A 24408-nucleotide genomic window follows, 5' to 3' on the forward strand; every position below is an offset into this window, starting at 1 on the left:
TCTCTGCTTCTGATGTTGAAAGAAATCACAAAGAACATTGCGAACTCCATGCTAAAGAATGGAGCAAAATTCTGGAGCTTCAGGAAAAATACTGTGATAAATAGAAGCCTTGTTTATCTATGGATAATTGAGCCCTCCTATTTATAGTCAGCCCTATGTCAATGATTGTCAAATCAGGCTCCAAATTGGCAAAGGTCTTTTTAAAAAAAAACAAAAACAAAAACAAAAAACCTCCTATCTTTTATCATATTATCTTTGCAAATCTAACATCCCTTTTGATCTCCAGTGCTCTGGGATGACATTAATTGTCTTTTTCCTAATAGTCTCCTCTACGGTTTCAAAAGGATCAGAATGACCTAGAGGACACTAGAGTATTTGCTCCTCTATCTATGGTACTCATGCCAAATATCCTTTCCACCACTTTCTTCTATGATTTTCTTTCTATGGAGGTCCATCAGTCTTGCCTCAGTCAAGACCCTTTGACCATGGCTTTAAAAGGAGGATCCTGAAACTAGAGGCTCAGAATTGGAAAACAACTTTAATTAATGAGTGAATATCAAGTAATAATTTATTTTTGTGCAGTTGTTTCTAACAAGATGTGCAGTTGGGTTGAACAGTGCAAAAATTCCCATGCATTCTAATGTGGAAAATGTTCTGGCAGTGAAAAACCATGCATTTATATCACATCACACTTCGCCTTCTCTTTGACCTCCATTAGCCTTTTGTTCATTTCATAGACTTTTCCATGTGGATCAGGCAAATGAAATATATAACTGAAGTTGGTCAGATGTGAGATATCTTAAGGTGGGAGGTTGTGCAGTGACTATAGAAAACCAAAGTTCTAGCCACATTGCTACATACTAGCTCTAGGTTCTCGAGTCTTATGTATAAAATGGAAATAGTACCTTACCAGCTGTGAGGGAAGGTCTTGAGGCTCTTTCCAGCTCTAAGATTACTCACTGTAGCAAGACCAGCCTGGGACATTTTCTTGTCAAGATTAGCCTTGTATTAACAGTCTTAATATTCTGGCTTTGATGATGTCTGAACTTGCCTTGTCCTGGGTATTCATTGGCCCTTTAATATTTCATTTAAAGAGTACTTCCTGGATTCCTGACCAGTTTATATACACCTGAGCTATGCTCTTGGACTTGCTATTAGAAGCTGGAGAGCAGGCTAAGGTCGACAAAGAGAACCTAGTAAGTCACAAACATACTTTGGTTTTCTATACCAAAGTCAATACATTAATATCGCCTGCAACTGGCTCCTGGAAAACATATTCACCAAAGGAACCATATTCCTCAGTAAAGCCAGGGAGCTCCAAGCAGCCTTGGTTCCTGGGTCAAAGCAAGAGTGGCAAGGATCTAAGCTGACTGAATTCAAGAGGCAGCAACAGAATGGTTTAGTAGCTCCTGGACAAGTAAAACCATTCCTCAGCCACGTCTCCTGAACCCAGGGGAACCGTTCCTGGGTGATGCCACAGAGGTCCTGGACTAAGTGGAAGCTGAAGCTGAAGAGCAGAAGAAAGGGACAGATTGAAAACAGGAAAATGTATAGAATGCTTTAAAACTTGCAAAGTGCTTCACACATATTATCTCATTTGAGCTTCACAACAATGTTGGGAAGTAAACACCATTTTACATAGAAGAAACCTGATGCTCAGAGAAATTAAGAGACTTGCCCATTTTACACAGCCTAGTCTCAAAGGTAGGATTTTAAATAAGGTCCTCCTGTCCAGCATGCCAGAGCAAGGAAGGGATGAAAGGCTACCTGACCCTAACCCAGTTAGAAGTTAAGACTGGGGACTTTTCTCTGAGGAGGGTAAGGTAAGACCAGGCAGATGCTTAAACAACCCTTTTATCTGTCAGCTGCATGGGACCTGACTAACAAAAGAGGGACAACCTGGACAATCTTGCAAAAGAACCATAAAATTAATGCCAGAGCAGATGACAGATACAGAGTAAGATGGGAATACCAAGAATTCTAGGACCATTCTAAGGGCATGCTATGAGACAGAGCCAAGAGCCAGTGAGGCACAGTGGTTGCCGGGAGAAAAGACAGTGAAAAGTGTTTCTACCTCAATTCAAACTTCCCTCAACCTTGAAGCATGATTTGTCCTGGAGTTTTCCCTTCACCCCCAGCTTGGGATTTGGTGAGCAATTATACCCATTCTGTGTGCTGAGACTGAGAATGATTCTGTTGCTTGATTCCCACCCCCCTTCTTATTTATTTTGATAGTCTGTCTCAATTAGATAATTGCTATTTGATTTGTGGTTTCTGACTGGTCTGCTAGTAGAGAAGACACTGGATTCTGGCTTAGGAAACATTTGCAGAATTAGTATTATTTCAAAGTAAAGCAAAACGTACCCAAACTGAACATGGGTAGCAATGGATTCCAAAACTGAAGAGAATCTATGCTATACTTGCAACAATCCTGTGAGATAGGCAGAATAAAGCTAGCCTTTGTATACAATGCTTTAAGAGTTGCAAAGCACTTAACAAATACAGTTATCCTTTCCCCTTGGAGGTTTTGATATATCTTGGATCCACATAAGAAATTAAATCAGAGTTTGGGGGGAGTTTTCTGGAAGCTACAGACAATACTCTTGAAGGCCAGCGGATAACACAGAGCCTATGACCAAATATTTGGTCATAGGTACTACCAATACCCCATAAAAGAAAAAGAAAAAATTCAAACTTCTTCTCTGGTATGAGAGCCAAAAAATTCTAAGCAGATTTTACAGATCTCAGTGCCATGCCCCTAATCCCCGAGATGTGGAAAGGATAACTGTATCTCATTTTCTCCTCACAACAACCCTGGGAGAAAGGTTCCATTACTATCCTCCTTTTACAGGTGAGACAGATAGAGATAAAGCGACTTGCCCAGGGTCACAAAGCTAAGTATCTGAGGCAGGATTTGAACCTGATTCTTCCTAATTCTAGGTTCAGTGCTCTTTCCACTCTACCATGCTGTTTTTCTTTATTACCCCCAATGAGTTCTTATTTAGATTGATTTTTTTTTTAAATTTGCTTTCTTTAAAAGTTCCTACATTGTTCCTAGTTTTGCCCTCTGGAACAACTGACAAAAAAAAAAAAAGCCCTAGCCACATGGCAGCCTTTCAAATATTTTGGGAAAAAATTATCAGGTCCTCAATCAGTACTTTTTTGGAACAGCAATTCTTGAAGTCCAAAGGGCAACCGTAACAGCTGTAACTTCCACAGAGCAAGTCCCCATAAACTCTAGCCTATTTCTAGATTCATGAACCTGGAAAGGATCTCAGAGCTCATCTAGATTTATTTAATAGATGAGAAAAGTGAGATCCAGAAACATACCTAAGGTCACACAGTAAGTAAATGGCGAGGCTGACACTGGAATCCACAGGTTCTAACTTCAATGTCCCTTTCTATGCAGCCTCTAACTCTCATGGACTCAAGCTAGAGCCATTCACTATCAAAATCCCCTCAGTCTTGTTTGATTGAGCATTCTCAAGGAAAAATGGGGAAATTGGAGGTTGCTTGTGGTAGGAGCTGGCACCCTGCTGGAACCTGAGAATACTCTTCAAGGCCCTAACTGTGCTTCTGAATGCAGCTTCTCCTTCCAAACCCGCCCCATCTCTTCATTCAACTTGCTTGTTAAACTAATCACAGACTCAAAGTGGAAATTAAGTAGAGCATTGAAGACCCAAATTCTATCAGTCATCTTTCCTTACACCCCTCCATCACCACCCCAGTCCTCAACTCATGAAATCTGCAATCCTTCCTTTTCCACTGGTCCCCTCTTCTTTGATGGCAAAAACATGTTCAAATCCATCTAATTCTGGAATAACTTTAATTTTATTCTTTTATTCCATCTAATAACCATCAATCAATCAGCAAGCATTTATTGAAGCACTTCCTTTGTGCCAGGCAGTGGCCTAGACACCAGAGATACAAAGACCAAGAAAGCAACAATCTCCTCTCAAGTGCTTGAAGTTTAACTTACCTCCCTTCCTCCTTTTCACTTTAAACTTCATGAGAAAGTAACTTGCTCCTTATTCTGATTTCAGTTCTGTCTGTGGCACCTTCATTTACCCCTTTTCTCAAGATCATAGCAGAGTTTGTCTAGATGGCTTTTGAGGTCCCTTCCAACTCTGAAATTCTGTGATCCCGTGATTCCTTTGCTGTGGCCCTTCACAGTCTTGGATCAATGTACCTCTCTCTCTCTAGCTTTAGGCTCTTCCCTATTCCCTGAACACCCTTCTCCACATCCAGCCTCACTTTCACCTACTAAATTTCTGCCCATCCATTAAAGCCCATTTCAAATCCTGTCTCCTCAATAAACCTTTCTATGACCCTTGTCAACTTTGGTGGATGACAATCTTCCCTCTTGGACCTCATGCAACACTTGATTAACAAGTGTCTAATATAATTATGACTTAATATTCTGTGCTCTAGTTACCTGTATTGGTGTCTTGCTCCTTTGATTATACTATAAACTCTATGAGAGCAGAGAGCATGTTATCTAAATTTTGTAATGTCCTTCAATGCCCACAACAGTATGCTACACAGAGTTGGCACTCTGAAATGCTGGATGAATGAATCTAATGCCCAGTTTGAATGAACGAAATGCAAAAAAATACTATAAAATACTCCAAAGAAATTATACAACTAAGGTGTTGTATATACAGTATGACAGTTAAAAAAAAAATGTCTGGGACTGGGAGTTAGGAGAAATGAGTCCTAGCCCTGGATCAGTTACTACGAAAAGCTGCATTAAGGTAGTTATGGTATTCAAAACAATGAAAGTAGTAGTCCTGATGTACTTTGCCAGGATCAGACCATCTGGGCAGCACTGTGTTCAGTTACAGGCAACACATTTAATAATAACAACAAAAACAACAATAATAGCTAATGTTTAAATAGAGATATAAGGTTTGCAAAGTGCCTTTCAAATATTAGCTCATTTTACCCTCACAACAACCCTGGGGAAAAGTACTGCTATTATTCCCATTTTACAGATGGGGAAACCAAGAGAGACAGACATTGAATGACTTGTCCAGGGCCACATAACCAGTAAGCGTCTGAAGCTGAACTCAGGTCTTCCTGACTCCAGCCACCTCCATTTAGGAAGGATATTGATAAAAATGGAAAATGACCAGAGGATACCTAGGAAGAGTGAGGATCTTGGGATTATGTCATGAAAGAATCATTTGAAGAAAATGGAGATGTTTGGAAAAGTGAAAACGTGGGAAACAAGATAGCTGTCTTCAAGTACTTGAAAAGCTGTCCATGAAAAAGAGAACAGATTTGTTCTACTTGGTCCCAGAGCAATGGATGAAAGTTGTTGGGGAGGGGCGTCTCTTGGGGTAGAAGAAGGGGAAGGAAGCTTACTCTGGGAGACCATAAGGTTTCTCTACTATTGAAAGACTACTAATTGTTAGGGGATCTGTGAATATAGCAGGGACTAGGGTAGGAAGCGTACACCAAGACTGTGCTGTTGATATCATCTAAATTTCCCACCCTGGGAGGATGTCCCAGATCTAGTTATAGCTCTTGTAAAAGCTTCCTAACAATGGAATGGATTGCTTCTGGAGGTCCTCAAATTCCCCTCACTAGAGGTCTTCAGCAGACTCATCCAATGTGTTATAGAGGGGATTCTTGTTCACTTATAGGTTGGATGAAATACCCCTTGAATCCCCCTTCAAATGCGAAGAGTCTGTAATTCTGTAAATCTCATCATGGAGTTTTCTACTTTTTTAAGCACTAACTAGTTTTATGATCAAGGCCATAAACATATTAAGGCACTTGGGATCATTACCCTATTTCAAGATGTCTGTGTTCCACTACAGAATGTTCCTTTCTCACACCTTCTGTGACTTAAAATTTATGTGTCCCTTCACCAATTTCTGGTTTCCCATTAACATTCAATTTCAGCATACCCTTCCATGTGTGACCTTGACTGAACTACTTCATGATTTTTAACCTTGGTTTCTTCATCTATAAAATGAGGAGCTTGGAATAAATAGTCTCTAAATCCTTCTCAATTCTAAAAAAAAAATCCAATTTGATAAGATCATTTAGAGAAGGAAGGGATCTTTGAGATCCTCTAGTCAAAGACCTTCATGTTATAGTTGAGGAAATTGAGACCCGGAAAGATAAAGTAACTTGCCCAAAGTGACATAGGTAGTAAATGGTAGGACCAAGACCTAAACCAGAACCCCTTCTACTGTACTACACTATCCTGAATTGTAGATTCAAAATTGATAGAATTTGATTAAGTGGGAAAAAATGACCGGGCTTGTGATTACACAGCAAGAATCAGAAATTTCATTTGGTCATTTTAGAGAAAGCAAAACTACTTTCAGCAGTCTTCCTTAAGCAAAGTATTTCCAGTGAAGGAAGATTAAGAAAGTAACCAAGACATTCATTTATGTTTTATTTTGATGACTACTATTATAAAATGATGAAAAAGTTAATTTTTACTTCTATGAAAATGGACACTTATAATAGAAATGTTGCTTATTATCCTAACAAAGGAATATCACATTGAAATGGAAAGAGGCCAGAAGTACCTTCACCCTTCTCTCTAATGATCCATTATAACTGGGTGATTCTGATGAAGAGGACATGTAGGGAGGGGCCTAGCTGATCATTAAGCAAGATTCACACATCTAACCTTACTGAGCCCTACAGACTTTAAGTCTAACGTCCTTTCAAATCCCAGAAGTAGGCTTCCAGCATCATAGAATATTCTCCTAAGAGAGGCCACTTTATTTATAAGACTTTTGAATATACAACTGAGCCAACCAGAATAGAACACATTTGCTTTCTGATTCACTTCTGAGTTAGTCAATCGCATGTTCACTGGGAGATTGCACTTGGAATTCTAGACATGGAATGTTTTACTGATTGCCCTCTTTTTTTGACAACTGTATAAAACACCATATGGTGTAAAAGTTATCTTACTGTATAATGGAATACTCATAGCCAGAAGTCTAGAAACCAGGTGATCATTTTATTTTTTATACCACAGCAGCTCAGGAAGCCAGAAAGAAGGATGGTGATGGGTGATGGTGTCAGTGGAGAAATACTCACACCAAGAAAATCTTGAGTTATGAAGGAATAGAAGCAGAAGGTTTTGAATAGCTTTCTTCCACATCATCATCATCATCATCGTTAGCATTTATATAGCTCCTTAAGGTTACTAAAGCAATGTATATATGTCTGTATTAGGATCTTTTCATCAAAGCTCAAAGTCTCCATCTTAATGTGTTCCAGGGTAATGTGTCATCAGAATGAGTTCTTGCTGGTTTACACAGAAACAGTTTACCAAAATATTCCATTCAGTGTTTGTAAATTTGCTTTTGTATAGAGAGGCTGCCACCTAGCCACGGCAGGGGGTTGTTACACTACCAAACTCAAATAGCAAAGACAAGTCCTAACCGTATATACACTGGTATGTATTTGTGCTGGGACAGGTCTTAAATCAAAGTTATATGGGAAATTAAAAACATCCAGATGGGACATATGGTTGATTATTAAAATACAAATTAATCAAATCTACTATGTTCAAGATTGTGTTCTAGGTGTTGTGGGTTCTTTCTTCCCTCACAGATCTAACAAATTAGTTGGAAAGACAAAAGTCAGACACATGAAATAGCTAATGAATAATATAATGAGGTTTTTTTTTTTTTTTTAAAGATTTGGTCTCCCTATCTTGCCTAAAATGGAAGTGCAGGGGCCACTCATGGGTCTAACCCTGTTCTGATCAGCATAGGACTTTTGACCTGCTCTCAATCTGGTGGTCCCCAGTCCTGGGGGCTCAACATACTAGTACCAAATAGTGCAAACCTGGCTGCTTTGGTAGGTGGCTGCTTGAGCTCCTGAGCTCAAGAGATCCACCAGCCTTAGCCCTGCTAGTACAGGGATTGCGGGTGTGTGTTACACTTGACTATAATGAGATTTACATATTAGTTCAAGACAACAGAAGAAGAAACATCTCAGGGCTCTATATAAGAGCTGCATGAGTGTTACAAACAGTTCAATGCTATCAAGATCTAGAAGAGGAAAACTCTAAGGTAGGATGATGAGGAAGAAATTTTCATGGAAGAAACAGGACTTGAGCTGAGTCTTAAAGTATGGGAAAGATATGGGTAGAAAGAGGCCATTACAGAGAGAATTGGCATCAACAAAAGTCCAGATCTATAAAACACAAATTTTTTTAGATATGAGAACATACTGAGTAGAAATCAGTTTGGCTAAGGGTTAGTAAAGGATAATGTGAGAGAGGCCAGTTGAGCCAGGTTTTGAAAGGCCTTGAGGTCCAGAAAGAGGAATGTGGATGCTATCCTGTAGGCAGTGGGGATCATTAAATATTCCTCTCCTTTTATCAATCAGTTCTCTTCTGTGTAAAAAGGCAGGAGGTGCTGATATACCTCTTGTACTCCTTCATGTAAAAAACAGAGCTGAATGCTTTCTGCAGCAGAAAAAAAAAACTGAAGAACTTATTGAAAACTGTGGTTTGCCATTTCTTATGGCATTCCCAACCACCAGTCAGTCGACAATCTTTTATGAAGCAGTTACCATGGTATGAGCCAGGCACTGTGGTAAGTGCTAGGATACAAAGAAGGTCAAAAATATGGTCCCTGCTCTCAAGAAACTCACATTCTAATGGGAGAACCAACATGCAAACAACTACACAAACAAGAGGGAAGACACTTTGGGGTGAGAGGAGGTGAAAAAACACCTTTTGCGGAAGGTGGGATTTAAGCAGTCTTGTTGTCTTTGCTGTTGTTTGTCCTTCATTCTCAAAAAGAACCAGTCTTGAAGGAAGCCAGAGAATGGAGGAGAGGAAGGAAAACATTCCAAGCATGGAAGACAGCCAGTAAAAAGATGCAAAATTAGAAGATAGAGTGTCGTGTACAAAACAAGAAGGCCAGTACTACTGTGTCACAGAGTACACAGAGGAGACTAAAGGGTAAGACTGGAAAGGCACGAAGAGAACAGGTTTTGAAGGGCTTTAAATGCCAAACAGAGGATTTTATACTTGATCCTGGAGGCAACAGGGAGCCATAGGAATTTATAGAGTAGGGGGTGACATCATCAGACTTGCGCTTTAGGAAGATTATTATGGCAGCTGGGTGGAGGATGGATTAGGGTGAGGAAAGACTTTATGCAGGAAGACCAATCCAAAGACTACTCAGTAGTTCAAACGTGGCATAAAGGCCTGCACTAGTCTGGTGGTTATGTGAGTGGGGGTGATGGGGGGCCAGGGAGATATGTATGAGAGACGTTATAAAAGTGGAAATTACAAGATTTGACAACAGATTGGGTACCTGGGGTCAGTGAGAGTGAAAAGCTGAGGATGATACCTAGGTTTTGAGCTTAGATAACTAAGAGGATGATAGCGGTAGTTAGTCTGGAAGAGGAGAATTTTTGGGGGGGTGGGTGGGGAAATCAGTTGCTATGGATATGTTGAGTTTGTAGTGTCTATGTGAGAGAAATGATTACTAATAACCAATGATTTGGGGATCCCCTTTTTTCTAAAGTCCTCATTTTAAAAACTCAGTCTCTGAAGGTTGAATTAACTTTCTCCTCAATCTTGGTCAGACCCCCCTCAACCTTACAAGGAATCTAGTCTAAGGGAATTCCTGCCCATTGTGGTCTACTCAGGTTTGGGTGGGGATAAATTCTTTGATTAGATTGCCCAAGGCTGAGGGTAATCTAGAAGTAAATGACATAATCAAAGTTCATTAGAATAGGTCCAGCCCCTCATTGTAATATTCATTCTCTCTCATTACTTCTTAACCAATCAGAGTTGATTACCACCCTCTGGAACACCCACTTCTCCAAGGGCATATAAGCCATGAGCCCACAGCCATGATTAATATTATTAATAAAATTAACTGTATTAATAAAATTATTAATTACACAGAAACTATGTCTCTCAAACTTTTTAAATATGACATATGGAATATCCAATTAGAGATGTTCAAGAGACAGTTTGGTGTGGGGAGATTGGAACTCAAGAAAGAAATAAGGGCTGGATAAGTGGATCTGAGAATAATCTTCATGAAGACGATAAATGAATCCACAGGGGCTAATGAGATCATCAGGCAAAATAGCAGAGCCAAAGAAGAGAAGGCCCAAGACACAACCTCTGATAGTCAGCATGACCTGGATAAAGATCCAGTAAAGGAACTGGAGAAGAAGGGGTCAGACAGGTAGGAGGAGAATCAAAAGAGAACAGTATCACAAAAATCTATAGGAGAAAATATCCAGAAAAGAGTGATTGACAGGTCAAAGGCTGAAGGGAGGTCATGAAGGATGATGATTGAGAAAAAGCCGTTAGATTTACAATTACAAAGGTATTCCATATGAAAAGAAACCTATAGACTAGTAGCATCTTTCCATTTGTCATTCTATTTAATTCTCTCAGAAAAAAAAGAGAGAGAGAGAATTCAGTCATTTTTCTGCTCTTCAGGTAAATGGAGACAAAGTCAGTTCATTTTTTTATTTACTTTGGGGAAACATCTTAGGTCATTGCCCTGAATGTTGTAGAAAGTCAGATTTTTAAAAATCCTTTTTCATTTTGGAATGAGTTTTGCTCTCCTTTTCAGTTACAAGGAATAATGTAAGTCATTGCTGGTTACATTTTTAAAGCTTGATGCTGATTCTTAATGACCAGTAATTCCATTAATTACCCTATAGGACTGGGTAATGTAGGACAAGCCCAGGGTTGTGTGTGTGTGTGTGTGTGTGTGTGTGTGTGTGTGTGTGTGTGTGTATGTGTGTATGTGTGTGTGTTTTTGTTTGTTTTTCAGAGAACGGCTTCAAGAAGGAACAAAGGAGAAATGTCAAGAGCAAGTTCAGTTTTTATAGGTAACCACTCAGTTTACAATTCTAACTAGGCCATTGTGACCTGTCTAGAAAGGTCCTTGTGAGGTTTCTTCTAGGGTTCCGAGCCTGGTTCATTTTGTTTTTAAACAAGTGGCAGGGGCAGCTAGGTGGCGCAGTGGATAGAGTACCAGCCCTGAAGTCAGGAACACCTGAGTTCAAATCCGGCCTCAGACCAAACACTTGACACTTACTAGCTGTGTGACCCTGGGCAAGTCACTTAACCCCAATTGCCTAAAAATAAAAAAATAAAATAAATGAACAAGTGGCATAGATTAGTAGACAGAGCAACAAAAGGCAGCATTTTGGGGTCTCTTGATCCTAATCTGGGATCAGATACTGAGTCATTGTGTGACCTTGGATAAGTTAATATCTAGCCTGGGAGGCAGAGGAATCGAAATTATATCACGGTAGGCATTAACTGAAAAACTGGAGTTTTTTTAGACTGGAGAAGAGGGGGTGGGGAAATTTGAAAGAAGAGAGTATTATTCTGTCTTCAAATGTTTGAAGGTCTTTCATACAGATGACATGTCCAATTTAATCAGTTTGGCCCGAAGTGTCAGAACTGGACCAATTGGTAGAAATTACAGGGAGTTTTATTTTGTTTCAAGATAGGAGAAATGTCCTAACAAGGAGAGCTGTCCACAAATGGAATAGGCTGACCTAAGAAAATAGTGAGTTCCAGGTCACTGGAGGTATTCAAATGGAGGTGGGATAAACTACTCAACAAGATTCTCCTTCAGGTACAGGTTGGCCTAGAAGGACTTTTAAAGTCACTCTGAACTTTGGATTTCCATGAATTCACAACAACCCTTTGGCCTCAGTGTTCCGTCATTAATAGAGACAACCAGTAAGAGCTCATCCTCATGTTACTGGAGAAAAAAAACAAAACACAGTGATTTTGGAGTCAAAGGGCCAGGCTTCAAATGCTTGCTTTGCTACTTGGGACTTTGACTTTGTGTAGATTACTTAAATTCACTTGGTCTTACTTTCTTCATCTATAAAGAGGGAATTGGCCCAAATGGCCACTAAGGTCTCTTCTAGCCCTTAATTTATGGTCTCATGTTTTACTGGTAATCCAGCTTCAGGAGCTGACTGACCTATTTGGCCTCTTCACTTGGCTTAAGACTCATAATTTAATGCCTTGTAGAAGATGATGAGAATGCCTGTAACCAAGACAAACTAGTTTATTGGCTGAGATTTATTGAGATTTTTTTTTGAATCACAGAATGTTCTAACTTTATATTAAGGGAGAAAGCAAGAAATAGAGTAGATAAATAAAGGCAACCCATGTTTAAGATAGAAGCCATAAATTAGACCGAAATCTCAAAAACACAAGGGACAGATTTAAGAGGTAGAAGGTAACTGTTTTCCATCCGACAGAGAACAGGGCCTAAATAAAAGCAAGCCAGCTGTTTTAGAATATCTCTCCCCTTTCCCCTAAAAAACCCTGAAATCTACATCCATTTCAGTAACAGCCAAAATCAACTTACATAGTTCATTTTCCCCACAAAGATAATGTCTGATCATAGGCATCTATTTTCTAACACACGTCACTCTCCTCCTTAAAAATCTCTGGGAACTTCCTGTTGTCTATTGAGTAAAATGCAAAATCTTTGCTTACTGCAATAAGGCCTGACCTATCACTCCATCCTTTTTTTTTTCATGTTATTCTCCTTCTTGGATTCTACAATTTAATAAATGGTCTTTAAGTGGGTGCTATAGCTAAAAAATTCATCACCCTGAGTCCAGGTAGGTAGCCCAATCTCAAGCAACAGACATAAGGTCCGTCATTGGACCTGTACTCCAGGTCTTTCTAGCACAGTAGTTAGTACCTGCCAGACTTTGTGCCCTGGTGTAGAGAATACAGGTATAATTTCCACACCAGGGTGATGAACCAGAGTGGAATTTCAGTGGAGAAAAAGGGGGAATATGAGTCCACAAATAAGTCTGATACTGTGTAGGATACGATAAGAGTTGAACAAAAGAGAGGCCTAAAGATGTGCTAATAAAAATTTGAGAAGGCACAGTTCTCTTCTATCTGGGGAGATCAAGGAAGGACATATGGAAAAGGTAGCACTAACAGAGCCTTGAAGAAAGTATAAGGTTCTGAGAGGCAGAGATCTGGAAGGTTTTCAGGTATGGGTGACAATCCATACTTGTGTTTGAAGACAGGAGACGTAGGGACACAGTACAAGAATAGGGACTGAATGTCTTCAACAAGGAACAGACAGGACAGATTATCCAAAATGATTCATAGGCCAGGGAGAGAGAAGACAGTAGGAAGGCTGGAATACTCCATTCCTTCCTCCTGAAATCCTTTAATGCTTAGTTCAAAAGTCATTTCCTCCTCTCAATCCTCATAGTACTTTGTATCCTTTGAGGGGATGTAGGAAGCATCTCAAAACTCTTATAAGCACACCCAGTGGCCTCAAACCCCCCTTATCATTTATGTTTTCTCCATTTTTGTACAATCATATATCCCCTGATAAACTGCAAAGGCAAAGTCAACAAAATCAAAACTTACCAAAAAGGACAGGGGGGGTAGGAGGAGGAAGGGATGGCACACACACACACACACACACACACACACACACACATAATATGACATAAGTAAGAAGCAACTAGCCTCTATAATAAGCTGCTAGCCAAGCTGGTCAAACATTAATGCACTGAAGTTCCACTTCACATCCATTACACCGGCAAAGTTGACAAAAAAAGAAAATAACAAATGCTGAAGGTGCTGTAGGAAAATAGGCACTATTGTTGGAGCTATGAACTGGTCCTGCCATTCTGGAAAACAATATGGAACTATACCCCAGAAGTTATTAAACTGTGCATACCCTTTGACCCAGCAATAGCACGACTAGGTCTATATACCAAAGGAATTGAAGAAGGAGGAAAAAGACCCACAAGAAAAGAAGGAAAAGGGAATAAGGCATTTAGAGAGTGTCTATGGTGTGCTATGCACTGTGCTAAGCGCAACCCTGGGAGGGAGGTGCTATTATTAACCCCATTTTACAGTTGAGGCAGTTGTGACTTGTTATGTTAACACAGATAGTTAGTATCTAAGGCTGGATTGAACTCAGTTCTTCTGACTCCAAGTTTAACACTCTATCTACTGTGCCAGCCAGCTGCCTTTATAAAATATATAAAAAGTGCTCTTTTTTGGAGGTGGGAAAAAAATGGGAAACTGCTGGAGTACCCATCAATTGGGGATTAGCTAAACAAGTTATGCCATATGAATAGGATGGAATACCATTGGTACTGTAAGAAATAACAAAAAGAGTGGTTTCAGAGAAACCTGGGAAGATATGTATGAACTGATGCAGATTGAAGTGAGCAGAAACAAGAAAACAATTTATACAATAACAACAATATTATAAATACAAACAACTTTGAAACTCTAATCAACACAATGACCACCCAAGATTCCACTGGACTCATGATGAAACATGCTACCTATCTCCTTACAGAGAAGTGATAGATTAGAGTGCAGATTGTTATGTTTGTCCTTTGTTCTCAGAGAGGACCATGACATCAGGGAGATGACATGACTTGTAAGTGACTTTGACTTGAATGAGGGAAGGCTGTGCAAGGTCACTAACCTCACTTTCTCCTCCAGAGCCATCTGGTACAGATTGAGACATGTATATATGCGCGCACACACACACACACACACACACACACACATACACACACACACATATATATATATATACAGAGAGAGAGAGGGAGAGGGGGCTAATTCAGGTATTTGTTGTGCTTGATTATATATATATGTATATATATATGTTAAAAGGGCTTTATTTTTCTTTCTTTTTCAGTAGAGGAGGAAGGTGGGAGGGAGAGAAAGTGAATTATGGTTTAATTGGAAAATAAAATTTAAGTTTTAAAAACCTTGGGAAAAAAGAAAAATTAATAGTATCAAAGTCTTGTGAACTCAGTGCCAAATCACTTAAGGAATTGCTGCAAAAGGACAAATTACAAATTGAAAGTTTTTGTGTTGTTGTTTAAAGAAAGGCAATAAATTGGTCATCCTAGTTTCTTATTCTTTGCATCCCCCACAGAATCTAGCACAAGGACTTGTATATAATAGGTATTTAATAAATGTTTGTTGAATTAAATTTTGATACAAAGGCACTTTGACATCTGTCTACCTCAGAGAACTGCTAAAGAAAACTGTGAAGAGCTATGTAAATATTGATATTATTGTTTTGTTAATTATTATCTAGTCCCTTCTTTCACTTATGAGGAACCTGAACCCCAGAACGGGGAAGAAACTTAATCAGGATCACCATTTAGAGAAGGGTCTGGCAACCAAGTGGTAATGAATGACACACTTTTATAATTATACTTTGTATCCCCGAAGGCCCTGGCAGTGTGCACTGAATACTTGCTTACTTGACAGGCAGACTTCACAATCTCCTCGGTAGATAAAATTCACAGTCGCGAAACTATGAAAGACAATGTAATACAATTCATCTTGCCAAACATTTATAGACTACCTACTCTGTGCGAGGGTCTGCAGTTCAGGAAGTAGTCAAAAAAGTGTGAGGCAGGCAGTGTTGTGGCCTGGCAGAACTGGAAAAGGAGAGACAAGGGGCTGGAGGGCAACCTGAAGACTTGGGGGAGAAGAGGGGACTTAAGATAAGGAGAGGCCTATTGAAAAGGGCAGCTCTAGAAAAAAGGCGGGAAACAGCCTCTTCTTTCCCCTCCAGTTTCTCCCTCTCCAGGGTCAGGTTCACCCAATTACCTTCAACCCAGTCCCAGGATTCTGGACCCGCCCCCCAGAGACCTGGGCTCTCTTTCCGCCTCGGCCCCACCTCCAGCGGCTAGTGGCCACCACGCCCCTCCTCGCACCCTCCGGCCCTGGGATGGGTTGCTCTCTGGCCCGGCGCTAGTCCTAGCTCGGTGTCCCTTTCTCCAGTGTGTCCTGCCCGTAGCCCACCCCAACCTGCTCCATCCTGCATTCACTCTCTGACCCTCGGGCCTTCCTCTAACCTTGGATTGGTGGCCTGGCCTCAGTGGATCTGAGCACACCCCGGCACCCACCCCGCAGCATCCCTGGGCCCTGCCCCTGGCCCCAAAACCACGCCCCTGCCCCGCCTCTCCTAGGTTTCCCCGCGAGTCTCAGGCCCTCCCCACACTTGGAAGATGGCGGCTTCCTTGGGAAGGTTACTTCGGGCTTCGGTGAGTGGCCGGGGGCGAGGGATGGAGGCGGCGTGGGTCCGGGAGACGGTCTCTCCTGCTATACAGGTTCACGCTTCCTTCCTCCGGCCGAGGAAACGTCCAGCCCTGGGGCCTGGCTGCAGAACAGGCTGAGCGGGTCGCTGCCCGCCCCATGCCACTAGATAGAGACCTCCTGCGCTGTCCACCTGCCTGCATGCCAGCAACAGAGGGCGGCCCTCTGCTAAGGCAGCGCCAGTCCCCTCCTTCCAATTCCGTCCCCTTTCCCCTCTCTCCTTCCTCCCCCACATGCCATTCCGCTAGCTCCCAGAGCAATGACTAGCTCTCAAAATAGTGCCCATCCCCCCATGCCACTTCATTCCTCCCCATGCCACAGGGCAATGCCTATTCATCCTTTTTGTGTCTCAGTCGGCACCCGAGCCCAATCTTGCTTTACCTCCGTTCTCCTAATCCAATTTACGACCTCTTACTTAACTTTCCCCTCCCCCTTCATTTTCTCTCTCATGGACACAATCTACAGCTGCTGCTATCTCTTTTCTCTCCCTTTTTGCTGCTAACGATCCTTTTGCAAGGGACTGCCCAGATAGGTCAGCGTGACAAATGCCTGACCTTTTCTCGCCTGTTGGTAGGGTTTAATTCAACAGGCAGTATATGGCTGGCACTGTGCTAGATGCCTAGGATACAAAATGACAATTTCTGCCCTCAAGGGAATTTTGGAAAGGTCTTTTCCTAATTAAAACTATTGTTTGTATTAGAAATAGGCCTGTGTTCAGAATATAAAGCCTAGAAGGCTGCCTAAATAAATAAAATGCTCTAGACTGGAGTGCTGGATTAGCAGGCGCTGTCTATTGGTAATGCTGTACCCCTTTTGTTAGGGGCACCTAGGTGGCACGGTGGCTAGAGCTCTGGGTTTGGAGTCAGGGAGACTCCTTCCTGAGTTCGAATCCAGCCTTGGACGAGTATTAACAGGGTAACACTGTGAGTCACTTAACTTTGTTTGCCTCAGTTTCCTCATCTGTAAAATGAGCTGGAGAAGGAAATGGCATACCACTCTAGTATCTTTGCTTAAGAAAACCCCAAATGGGGTCAGGAAGAGTGGAACATTACTGAACAACAAAAAACCCCTCTTGTAATAAATCCCTTTTCTCTGCCTCACCTTGTATGGCAGAAAGATGTTAAAAGTTTGGAGATTTGAAAAAAGATAAGCTCTTTTTTACTAATTAGAATTGCTCAGTGGTGCCAGGGGCATTTAGAGATGTTAGGTCCCCTATAATCACTTTTCTCTAGGTTATTACTGGTTTCCTGATTCTAGCCCTACAACAGAATTGTATGTGTGTGTGTGTGTGTGTGTGTTTTCTTAATTAGCAATAAGAAAAATAATGTTTCACTTAACAGGTTGCTCGGCATGTGAACTCGTTTCCCTCGGGCATTTCTGCAGCCTTTAGGCCTGTTGCTACTAGAAACACATTCCCAGCCAACATAATGCCCATGAGTGCTACCCATTCAAAATTTTCTTTCAGCACCAGTAAGTCCTTCTCTCCATTATGCTCCATTGTTGGGACAAAAGTAGAAAATGACACATTTCTAAATGTCAGTTTTCTTGGGTGGATGTTACAGGTTCTTTTGTAGAAGGCAGCTGAGCCCTCTTAATATTTTTTGGTTCAGCATTTTGTTATTTATATTGTAAATGTTTGCAAACATCCATCATATTCAACATAAAATAGAAATTCATTTTGAGACTCATTGTATGCCATAGGCTATGAGCTTTGCTACAATCGAATTTCAAAAATATAAAGAATTTTTTAATGGCTTTGAAAATGTGTATGTATAAGTATAATATAACTGAATCTACTTATCTTGTGCAGGAGCAGGTTAGTAAGTTCAGTCTTTATGTAAAAAGTTCCTAAAGTCAGACTTTAAATACCTTGGAAAAATCTTTTGGAAGCTTTGTCTAGTATCATATATGTGTGTACCTATTTATGGAAGGAAGAGTTGTAGCTGTATTAATTATTAATGAATGGTTCCCTTAAGCACTGAGAGGTTAAGTGACTTTTGGATTCACAGCCAGTATGTATCAAAGGTGGGACCTGAACTCAGATCTCTAATAGTAATTTATATATATAAATATTTTTAAGGTTCTTCAACTTATGTGCCTGCTGTAACCCAACATGCACCATATTTTAAGGGTACAGCTGTTGTCAATGGAGAATTCAAAGAAATAAGCCTTGATGACTTTAAAGGCAAATATTTGGTGCTTTTCTTCTATCCTCTTGATTTGTAAGTATAATTTCCATAATGCTTTTATGTTATGCTTTGGTCAGCAGAGAGTCTCCTCTATCCTATTAGAACCTTCTCATATTTTCCAGAGTGAGGAATTCCTTATGAGTTTTATCTGGAATGTCCTTGGGTACAGCTTGAGTCTGTTACTAGTTAAGAAGTAATAACACTTAGGAATGAGAATCATTCCATATAATGATTATAGTTTTAAAGGAGTTGAACTTGTATATGCCAAAGTATCATTGTAAAAGTTCCTATTTCTAATTAGTTCTAAAACTTAAGTACTTTTATTATTTATGCAAAATTTATCCATTACTTCAAATGATCCATCATTTCATCGATGTGAGCCCTTATTCTACCAAAACATACTTCACAACTCCACGACCCCTTCATAAATGATCTTTATGAACTGCCATAACCGTGTAAATCATAAACTAGTGGAAACCCTTCTAGCTTTTCCAAATTTTAGGGGACAGTACGATGTGGAAAAAAGGAGTACTAGATTTGTGTCAGAGGATCTGTGTTCAAATTCTGATTTCATTAAGGTCCATGTAAGATTGTCCTAATCACCTTTTTTTCCCCTTCTAGCACTTTTGTGTGTCCAACAGAAATTGTTGCTTTTAGTGACAAAGCTAACGAATTTCGTGATGTGAACTGTGAAGTAGTTGCGGTTTCAGTGGATTCCCACTTTAGCCATCTTGCCTGGATAAATACACCAAGAAAGGTATGACTGAACCATAGATTTAACCACTGCTCAAACAGTCCTCCAAAGACTTGGATGGATAGAAAGTAAAAGGGCCCGTGAGACCACCATAAGCATTGCCGCTCTAATTTTTTGTTAGAGTGTGTTGACAGTCTTAAAAATGTTACTTGTCAAATTCATAGAAATCTCCCAAATTGTATAAATTACTCTGAATATTTAGAAACCTCTTTTGTTAAATCCAAAGACCTTCAATTAGCACAGGAAAAAATACAAAAAGTACAGGAGAGCAAGATAAAGGTAAATTAAGGAGGAAAAGTTTCCTGTTTCCTTTCTCTCTTCTCATAGGCACAAATACTCAACGTAATTTCAGTATTGTAAGGTGTTGGAGACTTTTCTGTAAATTAAAAAAATAATAGAACCTTCCTCAGAATCTACTTAGAACAACAAATTCTAGCTAAGCTACCAGATTTAAATTATTGCTTTTTCTTACAATTACTAATAACAAGCTGCTACTTCAGTATTCCTCCTATTTTATGTTCTGCTGCACAAGTCTTCAATTAGAGGATAATTTAAAGATTTAGGGAAATGCTATATAATCATTTCATCTATGCAATAATATTTTAATAATTTTTAAAGTTTTAAATTGTTTCCTACTGACTGTTAAATAAGGGCACTATGTAAGGGCATTATGACCTTGGTTATTTGGGATTTCTTTTCTTATAAATTCAAATAGATGAGTTCATCATTATCTTTTTGAGGTCATGTGTTTTCCAAGGTCAGATAATTTTATGTAAGCCTTCTAAATCACAGTATTACCCAATAATATTTTGACAAGGAAGGTTATACATAGAGGCAAACTGGAAAGAATTTCTTTTTATAAACATTAATTAACAATTGGTATCTGAAAAGGGAGGAGGGCTTACTATGTTTTTGGAATTCCCCTTAAAATAGTAAATGTATTTATTAATCTATAATTTTTATATTCTAGCATCAAGAGTGTTGGTTAAGTCATGTAATAATACTGATTTTTTAAAATTTTAATTAGAGTGGTGGTTTAGGCCATATGAATATTGCGCTCCTATCAGATTTAACCAAACAAATTTCCCGGGACTATGGTGTTCTGCTTGAAGGACCTGGCCTTGCATTAAGGTAACCATTTGTTACTTGTTAACCTTAACTTGCCTGTATAACTTAATGCCACACTAATTCTTACAGGTATAAAAGTTGATACAGCATTTAAAAATCTATTATTATTATTATTGCTAATAATAACAATAGCTAGCTTTCATATAACGCTGTAAGATTCACAAAGCACTTTACAAATCTTAGCTCATTGTATCCTCACAATAACGCAGCAAGATCAATGCTAATCTTTCAAAAATCATTTTATTCATCAAGTGTCAAATGCTGGTGAGACTAAAGATTAGTTAGCTTACTTAGTGGGAAAAGATAAGAACTAGTAGCTATACTAGGGGGCAGAAAGTGATAAATGCTATAAATGAGTACTATGAAGGTTCAGAGGAGGTCTCCCTGTCTAACCAGATGTGATTTGTATCAAGAAAGAATTTGTGAAGGAGGTAGCCTTTGAGGTGTGTCTTAAACCCATGGAGTTATTGTGGGGATCATGTAAAATAATGTTTGTGAAAGTACTTGAAAAATTGTAAATTCTAGATAAGTGTAAGGTGGTGGTATTGATACAGCTCATAATAATAGCCCATTTTTATATATTGCTTTGTAGTTTACAATAAAAATAACAGCTGATATTTATAAAGTGTTTCAAGGTTTATAAAGTACAAGCACTTTCTCATTTAGTCCTCACAACAACCCTGGAAGGGAGGTACTATTACTTTCCCCATTCTAACTGTTGAGGAAACTGAGGCTGAGAGAGTTTAAGTGATTCACCCAGGTTACTCAGCTAGTACATGTCTGAGGAAGAATTGGAGCTCAGGTTTTCCTGACTCCAAGTCAAGCATTCTATTCACAGGCAGCACTGCCTCTAATGAGGAAAATGCTTTCTTCATAGCAATCTTGTGAGGTAGGCAGTTCATTTTCCTTTTGCAGATAAGGAAACTGAGGTTCCAACAGAAGAGAATGTTCTTGAGGGCAGAGACTGTTATTAATTTTGTTTGTTTTCACCTTCACTGTGCACTGGTAGACACTTAATAAATTTAGATTGAATTGAATGCATGTTAAAAGACATGTCCAAGGTCATAGAACTAATAATTGTTAGAGCTGAGACTCCAATCCAAGTGTTTGGATAACTCCACTGCTCTTTCCACTATACCATGCCTCCTTTCTATTCTGTGAATTCTCTTAGTTCTCCTCTCTCCATTCCCCTGACTGACCTATTCATTAAATAAAGGTATTCCCCCAAGGTTATTCTTTGGTCTTCTCCCCTTTTTGTCATATTCTTTCCTTTTGTAATTTCATCCACTTCCCTGGTTTCTACTGTTGTCTCTATAATTGAATCCCAACCTCTTCTGTAGCCATCCATTCTAATTTCCTGCTAAAAGCATATCCTGTATATATATTAGCCACAAAACAAATACTTATTAATTGACTGAGAATTGCAGGCATCAAAAGGACAGGGAAATTCATTTCTGAGAGACCAATTCTTTTCTGCCCAAATGCTAATAGGTAATTCTTTCAATGCAGAGGTCTCTTCTTAATTGACCCTAATGGAGTTATCAAACACATGAGTGTCAATGATCTCCCAGTGGGTCGAAGTGTGGAAGAAACTCTTCGTTTGGTGAAGGCATTCCAGTTTGTGGAAGTGCATGGAGAGGTTTGTCCAGCAAATTGGACACCAGATTCGCCTACGGTATGTCTAGTTTTAAAATTCATTTTGGCATTCAGAAATACACAAAGAATGGAATTCATTGATCTCTTTGCTGCCAGGAGCCCTGGCTGGAAAATCTGTAAGGGCAAGAAAAGTGAGGCTACATATCAAATAACTAGGAATGGAAATTAAGATTCTATATAAAGTGACTGAATTTTGATCATAGATAATGTTGTGGAAACCAGGAAGCAGGCAGGATTCCCTACTGTGGTCTTGGAAAATATTGCTGTAACTTTCTTTATGTTAAGCTATTATTTTCTCTTTTATTTCTTTTTAAGTTTTTTTTTTGATCTTTCAAGTAATTAAAAAAATTAATCTGCCCTTTCCACTTATCTCCCCACCCCCAACTCCCATTAAGCATATTTTCAAAAATCCCTCAATACATATCTACATAGTCTGGCAAAACAAATTCCCATGTTAGCCATGGTGCAAAAATGTATGTCCCTCTCTGCATTTTAAGTTCTCATTTCTCAGGAGGTGAATAGTGTTTCATCTTCATTCTTTTGGACTCATGGTTTATCATTGCATTAGTCAAAGTAAGTCTTTGAAAGACTTTTTTCCCCCAATAATATTATATCATTGTATAAATTGTTCTCCAGGTTCTTCTTACTTCACTCTGCATTAGTTCATAAAAGTCTTTCCAGGTTCCTATAAAATTGTTCATGTCATCATTTCTTAAGGCACAATAATATCACAATTTCTTTAGCCATTCCCACCAGAAGACCGGTCCTCAGTTTCCAATTTTTAACTCTCATTAAAAGAGTTACTATAAATACTTGTTTGTTGTTGCTTTACAGATAGTGTCTTTTCCTCTTTCTTTTTTTTGAGAGGAGGGGCTAATAATGGTATAGCCAGGTCACAGTTTAATAAGTTTTTAAGCATGATTCCAAAATGCTTTCCAAAATGGTTGGACCACTTCATGGCCCCACCAACAGTACCCCTTTGTACCTTTTCCCCCAAAGCCCCTCCAGCATTTGTCAGTTTCCTTTTTTGTGGATTTGGTAGGTATGAGGTAGTACTTAAAAGTTTTGTTTTTCTTGCTCTTTGAATCACTTTTTAAAGGTTTGAAGTTAGAAATTGAATCTTTGAGAAGAATGTAAGGTTGTCAATAAGTCCTAATCATACAACATAAATTTGTGTGTTTTCAGATCAAGCCGTCTCCAAATGCTTCCAAAGAGTACTTTGAGAAAGTGAATAAATAAAGGATACCATGAATTGAAGACCTTCGTGGCTTTTTAAATTATGAAGAAACCATAAATTGGAATCTACAATAACATGCAAAAAATTACTGCGTATAGAATTGTAGAATATGCACAAGTTATGCTTATATCTGTGAATGCCCCAAAATGCTCAGTTTTCATAAAACTATTTAACCTTAATAGTTGTTGCTAGTTTAAAGGATCCTATAGTTACCAAATACTTGTTTTTCCCATAGTTCTCCTTTACAAATTACAGTTACCATATATTTGATGTCTTTATTGGAACCTAGAGGTTCCCTTCTTTAATTTATAGGCTAAAGAAATTATTCATTGCCTTTATGTGCCAAAAAACAGGTGTGGCAAACATTTAATCAGGTTGCTTTGAGGACCTTGAGTTATAGGTAAACAGGCTGCTTTCCCTTAACCAAGTATCCCTTTGCAGATTTTTTTAAAAATTATTAAACTATAGTCTTTTTTCTCCATAAAGTGAATGTCTTCATTCACTTCAGAGGTCTAATTTGACTCATGGCACATTTGAGTATAAGACAAGTATGAAGTATATTTGCTTAAAAAAAATCCAGCACTTAAAAGTGATAAAGTAGTTAATCATGGTGGGCAAATCAGAGATTTTTAATTCAGGGGTTCATTTTACTATTATTTGAAGTTTGAGTGAGCTTTATGTCTTGATACATTTCAAATACTATTTAATTTGATTGTAAAAGATATTTGGTCCCAGGGTTATATATAATGCAGCTTTGGAAATTATTATTGAACATTTATTTTTCTAGCTGAGGAATAACTCAGTGTACATTCTTTAATCAAGAATAAAGAAATTTTAAACTATCTTGACCTTGTAGCTCTTTACCTCCTGTGAGAGGAAAAGTGGAAGGTGGCAGTGCAGGGGGGCAGGGTTGGGGAAGGGAGCCAGGACCTAGGTGGATGAGGCCTTTGAACAGCCACCAAAGCCCGAAGAGGAGGAATTACTTCTAGGAAGGTGCTATCCACTCCCTTGAAATTTCCTACCTTGGCACTGGGGACAGGACGAAGTCCTGCATCCCTCTTGCTCCGACTCCGACATTCAAACTGAGGGTATGGAACCGAGCTGCCTTTTGGGAGACGAGGTTTTTAAGCAGAGGCTGGACAACCACTTTCGCATATGTTGGGGGGATGGAGTAGGTGAACTGAGGGGGCCTCCCAACCCAGTGACTTTGAGCAGCTTTGAGTAGCGTACAACCAGAGGTGGAAAAAATACGAGGTGTAGAATAGAAAAGCACGCGGATGTTATCAGTGTTTCCGGATTTGCCCTGAGGCATAAAGGTTGCAAGTCA

General features: G+C 39.3%; 1 protein-coding gene across 1 annotated transcript; it reads left to right on the forward strand.

The window, feature by feature from the left end:
• The first annotated feature begins 15992 nt into the window (after positions 1-15992).
• On the forward strand, positions 15993-23101 carry PRDX3 (peroxiredoxin 3). Its single transcript, XM_027851791.1, has 7 exons — positions 15993-16065; positions 17458-17587; positions 18198-18339; positions 18928-19063; positions 20088-20191; positions 21698-21863; positions 23030-23101. The coding sequence occupies exons 1-7, from the start codon at positions 16030-16032 to the stop codon at positions 23081-23083; spliced, it is 768 nt and encodes a 255-aa protein (XP_027707592.1). The 5' UTR covers positions 15993-16029; the 3' UTR covers positions 23084-23101.
• The last annotated feature ends 1307 nt before the right edge of the window (positions 23102-24408 follow it).

Source organism: Vombatus ursinus, unplaced genomic scaffold (genome assembly GCF_900497805.2).
Source record: "Vombatus ursinus unplaced genomic scaffold, bare-nosed wombat genome assembly UNPS02009205.1, whole genome shotgun sequence".
Taxonomy (NCBI): Eukaryota; Metazoa; Chordata; class Mammalia; order Diprotodontia; family Vombatidae; genus Vombatus; species Vombatus ursinus.